This window comes from Chaetura pelagica, unplaced genomic scaffold, assembly GCF_000747805.2.
Source record: "Chaetura pelagica isolate M959 unplaced genomic scaffold, ChaPel_1.0 scaffold638, whole genome shotgun sequence".
Taxonomy (NCBI): domain Eukaryota; kingdom Metazoa; phylum Chordata; class Aves; order Apodiformes; family Apodidae; genus Chaetura; species Chaetura pelagica.
In genome coordinates this window covers 752,870-758,099 of record NW_009954298.1, presented here as the reverse complement: position 1 = coordinate 758,099, position 5,230 = coordinate 752,870, and the positions used below count along the sequence as shown (strand labels likewise).

At 49.0% G+C, this 5,230-nt stretch overlaps 2 protein-coding genes across 2 annotated transcripts in view; one reads left to right on the top strand and one right to left on the bottom strand.

Annotated features, from left to right (window-relative positions):
- TMEM97 (transmembrane protein 97) overlaps nucleotides 1-2,100 on the top strand; it is a gene marked incomplete at its 5' end in the record, with an annotated part of 7,549 nt that extends 5,449 nt beyond the window's left edge. Inside the window, 2 exons of the mRNA XM_010003822.1 lie at nucleotides 979-1,123; nucleotides 1,850-2,100. Coding sequence (XP_010002124.1) covers nucleotides 979-1,123; nucleotides 1,850-2,100 — 396 coding nt within the window. The remainder of the gene's footprint in view (nucleotides 1-978; nucleotides 1,124-1,849) is intronic.
- A 1,719-nt stretch (nucleotides 2,101-3,819) lies between these two features.
- The window catches only part of IFT20 (intraflagellar transport 20), a 5,961-nt gene continuing 4,550 nt past the window's right edge, over nucleotides 3,820-5,230 (bottom strand). The window contains exons 2-4 of the mRNA XM_010003821.1: nucleotides 4,928-5,013; nucleotides 4,015-4,118; nucleotides 3,820-3,901 (exon numbers count right to left, since the gene is read on the bottom strand). Of these exons, the coding sequence (XP_010002123.1) occupies nucleotides 3,820-3,901; nucleotides 4,015-4,118; nucleotides 4,928-5,013 (272 nt within the window). The remainder of the gene's footprint in view (nucleotides 3,902-4,014; nucleotides 4,119-4,927; nucleotides 5,014-5,230) is intronic.

The window sequence follows — 5,230 nt, the reverse complement described above, 5'->3', positions numbered from 1 at the left end:
GGCGGGGCCGGACCCGCCACGTGCCCGGGACGCGGCCGCGGCGGCCTCGGTCGCGCGGGTCCCGGTTCTTTGCTCGCGCTCCCCCCAAAAACGTACAGGGAGCTGTTCCCCGGCAGAAGCAGGGCGTGCCGGCAGCCACGGTTTTGTGTAAAAATCTCCGGTTTGGTGGGTTTTGGATAAGCTTATAGAAGACAATGAACGCAACAAAGCCGGTTAAAACAACAGCTGGATAAAAGCTAATCAGCTCAGCTCTCAGGAGGGTGAGCTCAGCCACAGCTCCCTGCCCCAGCTGCACACCTAGAGCCTTTCATTTTTGCCATTAGAATTGCCTATAGAATGACTCCATGATATAAACCCTTTTTAATTAATAGTTAACTAGCAAATCTCAATACATATCTCTGCGTTCAAAGTCCAACTTAAAGCTGTGCTGGAATTTACATTTCTGTCATGGAAACTAATTGCAAGTCCCTGAGCCAAAACCCTGCCATCCAGCAGCTGGAGCAGCCAGCACCTGGGGAAGGGCTCAGTGTGCTGCCCCGGCCCCTCTGGGCTGGGTGGGACCTGCCAGGGACACTGAGCCCATCTCAGCTGGCACCTGGAGCATCAGAAGGAGGAAAATAAGTTATTCAGTACCTACCAATGTCAAGGTGCAGAACTCTTGTCGTTGGGGTGTTTTTTTTTCTGGTGGGAAATGGCATTTCAGGAATAGCTTTTGGAAAGCAACTGCACTTTATGGTGTAGCAATCCTGAAGTTGCCTGTAGTGCAAATTTAATCAATGCCTAATGGAATGGGATGGTCACTTGAAAGGGCTCATTGCTTTCAAGACTTGAGAAGCCTGGTGCCTGCTCAGACTGAGCTGCAGAGTGAATGAAGCCTCACGTGCCAGGAGGTCACTTCACTTTCCCAGCCCTCACCTCCCCACCAGGGGAGGGTCAGTTTCCCCATCCAGGGTGAACCTGTTTTGTTCTTTTTGGCAGCTGACAGAGGTGCTGCAGGGGTATGCAGCCTCCTTCAGAGACCCCATGATGCTGCAGCCCCCAGAGTGGTTTCAGGCCTTCATGTACTGTGAAGCCTTCCTGCAGCTGCCGTTCTTCCCCGTGGCAGCCTACGCCTTCCTCAAAGGTTGGTATGAGCCCCTGCCAGGACACCTCCCGTGCAGTGCTCCTGGTGTGACCCCCCTGCCAGGACACCTCCTGTGCAGTGCTCCTGGTGTGACCCCCTGCCAGGACACCTCCCGTGCAGTGCTCCTGGTGTGACCCCCCTGCCAGGACACCTCCTGTGCAGTGCTCCTGGTGTGACCCCCTGCCAGGACACCTCCCATGCAGTGCTCCTGGTGTGACCCCCTGCCAGGACACCTCCCGTGCAGTGTTTCTGCATCACAGCTGCTTTCTGTGCAGCAGCAAAGTTACTGTTCAGCCTGAAGCAGTCATAGGGGTGTGCCACAGGGAGTGGAGTGCTGGGCTCTTTCCATTTGTGTCTGAGAAAGCAGCGCAGAACTAGGGTCAGTCAGAAACCAAACCATGACCACAGGCCCTTCTCCACTGCAGCCAGTTCTATGAGGCAGCATCAACACTTGGCTGTGTCACACTCCCCTTGTAGATAAAGCTCTGGGTCAACCCTGTGGACTCACTTTGTTACTTTAAAACTTTTGAGATCACACCCTCCTTCTAAACCTCCACAAAGGCAGAGAATTCTTCTGATTTGCTGCTGGTTCTTGTTCTTCCTGCTGCCCGTGTGAGGTGCCTCTGGCTCGTGTCAGACGTGGCCCTTAACCTGCTGGTGTAAAACCCACTGGATTCTGCTTGTTTCAAAATACTTCAGTATCTTTTCCTTTTTGTTCCTGTACAGGTGGCTGCAGGTGGATCAGGACTCCTGCCATTATCTACTCCACCCACGTGGCTACAACTCTGTTTGCCATCCTGGCACACATCCTGTTCCACGACTTCTCCAAGTCGGAGCACCCGGGCCCCCGGACGCAGCGGGAGCGCCTGGTCCTGCTCTCCATCTACCTGCCCTACCTGCTGGTGCCCCTGCTGCTGCTCTGCACCATGCTCTGCCACCCCCACTACAACCAGGCAGAGAAGAGGAAACGGAAGTAGCCCCAGACACTGGGTTGTGGTGGGGTCGTGGCCTGCTCCCCTGGGACCATCACCTGTCCCCTGGTGTTGGCTGCAACAGCTGTTACCAGAGCCTCTGGCTCCCAGAAGGAAATGGGAATTGGTCTGAGAGCACAACTCTCCTGTCACCAGCAGCAGCTTTGGCAGAGCTGTGGGCAGGGGCTGTGCCCCCCGTGGCCAGAGCACCCAGTGACCATTCAGGGGGTGCCCCTGCCAGGGGGAACCACAGCTGGTTCTCTGCTTACCAGTTCCCTTTTCCAAGATGACTGTTAGAAAACCACCTAAGCAATTTGCCTTCCATGAGCATATTCTGCAAAATCCCTAACTGATGACACGCCAATCTGCAAGGCTGGGCTTCTGAAGCATTTCTTAACTTCCTCACTCCTTCCTTTATCATCTTTCCTTCCTTTGCTCTGTTTCACTTTTCATTAATTGTAACTCTGTGATCAGTGATGAAGTGTGCCAAAATCTGGGTTTCTGAATGCATAAAGTGAACTTTCTTTGGGCATGAGCCCTACTGCCTACAGGATTCTGAAGTACTTGAGGAGTACACAAGGATTTGTAAACCTCTCTCTTCCATGAAATCACTTCCTAGTATGGAAATAAAACACTAAATGCATTAAACTGCACTTGATCTTCTTATGAGAATGACTAAAAGGATCTTTAAATGACCAGGAGATTGTAGATAGTTCACACAGGAAATAGCTGCCCAAGTAAATTAAACCTCTGGCTGACAGAAATCCAGGGCTGGTGGGGTTTTGGGTTTGTATTTTTAAGTTCTCAACAAGAATCAAACTGGTGTGAGGGGACAGGGCACTGAGGAGGCTGTTCAGGCACTGCCTGGGTGTTCCAGGGCTTCACTAGTACAAAATGCAAACCTTCCACAGCTTTGGGAAGGCCAACATCTCCATGTCATTCTGAAGAGAGAACAAAACACATTTTTGTGATCTCAGATCACAGGTTTGTTAAGTGTCACATTTCTGTTCACCATTTCTACCTACCCCTGATGCCAGTGGTGCCACCCCGGGTGGTTTGTCTCATTCCTTCCAGCACCACCAGCACCCATGGAAGAGTTCTCCAATGTCACAACCTGCACAAACTCACCTCAGGCATAAAACTTGTAATTCTGCTGTGGTTTCTGCTGGTTTGTGTGTCTGCAATTGATCTATTCTGTTAATCATTAATTTCTGGGATTTCTCCTACCTCTACAGAAAAAATCTGGTCAGTACAGATGCTACAGTTACTGCTGCTTCTGTGCTGTATCTTCACAGACATGAAGGACAGTCTATTCAGGAAACTCATTCCAACTGGCCAGGGAGTTGTAAACTTCTGAGCTCAAAAATAACGTGGCAGTATGAACTAATTCTGGTAACTCCAGAAAGTCTGCAAACAATAATTTATTTCCCAATTTCTTTGAAAGAGCTGTACACTTCAAAAAGTGAGGGACAAAACATAGCAAGAGTAGCATTAATTCCACTATAATCTGAATTAGAACTGTACAAAACTTGTATAAAATCAAAGGACAGAACAGTCTTTGCCTCCCCCTTATTGCCACTTGTAGTGTGATTCACACCGAATTAAGACACTTCCATTTGTACAAACCATCACTCATACACAGTGAAAAATTGCATATTTTTTAAGTCTTCAAGATTCTGGAATGATCAAGTTTCCAAGTGAGGCTGGTTTCATCGGAAAACTCCTCTATTTTTGAAAAATGAATTGGTCAATGAACTCGTTCTGGTCTGCTTCAGTTTTACACAGCGTCTCGTACTCGACCCGGTACCTGCAGGAACAGCCACAGTCACTGCTCTGCAGGGTCATGTCCTGCAGCCTCACACAGCTCCTGAGAGGGACCTTCCAGCCTGTGTCACCACCAGAAGTGTGGGACAAACTCACCTTTCCAGCTGCATCTTCTTCTCAGCTATCAGAGCCTGGAGCTGCTGCTCCTGAGCTTCCCTCTGCTTGGCTATGGACTTGAGCAGGTTCCGCGCCCCGATGGCCTGTCAGAACAGAGGGTCAGGGACCTGCACCTACTGGGATCCAGCTTTTTTAATCCCTTCACTATGAGCAGGTTGATTTTGCAATGTTGCAGGCATGCTAGCAGTGAAGGAGGGTGACATCTGAACACTGGAGACAGGCAGAGTGCCTGCAGAAGTTGGGCAGGGGAAGGATATTTGAGACTTCATCCAAACCCAGGGCACAGAGTCCCTGGCTCCTCTGGGAGCCCAAGCTGAGCACTGACTGCTCCTACAGACCAGCTCTGGTTAGGAGTTTTTTTACCCTGAGCAAATAAGGAAAAAAACAATGACCCACAGTTGTGCTGAACATTCATTTCTGTTTCCATGCTAAAACATAAAAAACCCCACAGCACTTGGTGACACAGAAATACATAAAGAATATTTCAGAGGTAGTTATAGAGTTATTATTATATTATTATTATTATTATAGAGTTATATTCACTGATCTGGTCTTTAGAAAGTCTTCCTCCTCCTCACAGAGCCTCTCAAGCCTCTTAAGGACAAAGCTCTAAGTGGAAGAAGTTATTAAAAAAATACAGGCTCTGTGTATGTGCAAACATGTAGATAAGCAGCACCAGCAGGACTGTTAAATGCAAGAGCAAGGTGACACTCAGTGTGCCTGTAAAAGTCTTCCAGATGTTAGTATCAATTAAAGTCCTGGGAATTTATACTTCAGACAGACAGTAAGTGCACAGAGGGACAGACAAGGAGTCCTTAGGCTGACAAAGAAGGAAGGAGAGACCTGGTTTTTCATGCAGAGCACGACAAGCCAGTAATGAATTGCACAATACCTTCATCTTCTCAGTTTCTGCAGCTTTTGCCAGTTGATCAACAAGTTCAATTAAGCTGCCCACTATCTTTTGAAATTCTACTATTTCTGCAAAGAAACAACATAGTCAAATAACATTCAAAACCCCTCTAAAGATAAATACTTTTGCTACAGGCCACGATCTTCAGATTCAGCTTATGGAGTTTACTGTGAACAGGTTCATGCTCAGACTGTCCTTGCTGTTCACCGGGCTGACAAAGGGGGGGAAGAGAAAAGCCCCGACGTGCCCGTGGGAGCCGCCCCGGCCCCTCCTGCCCCTGCCCCC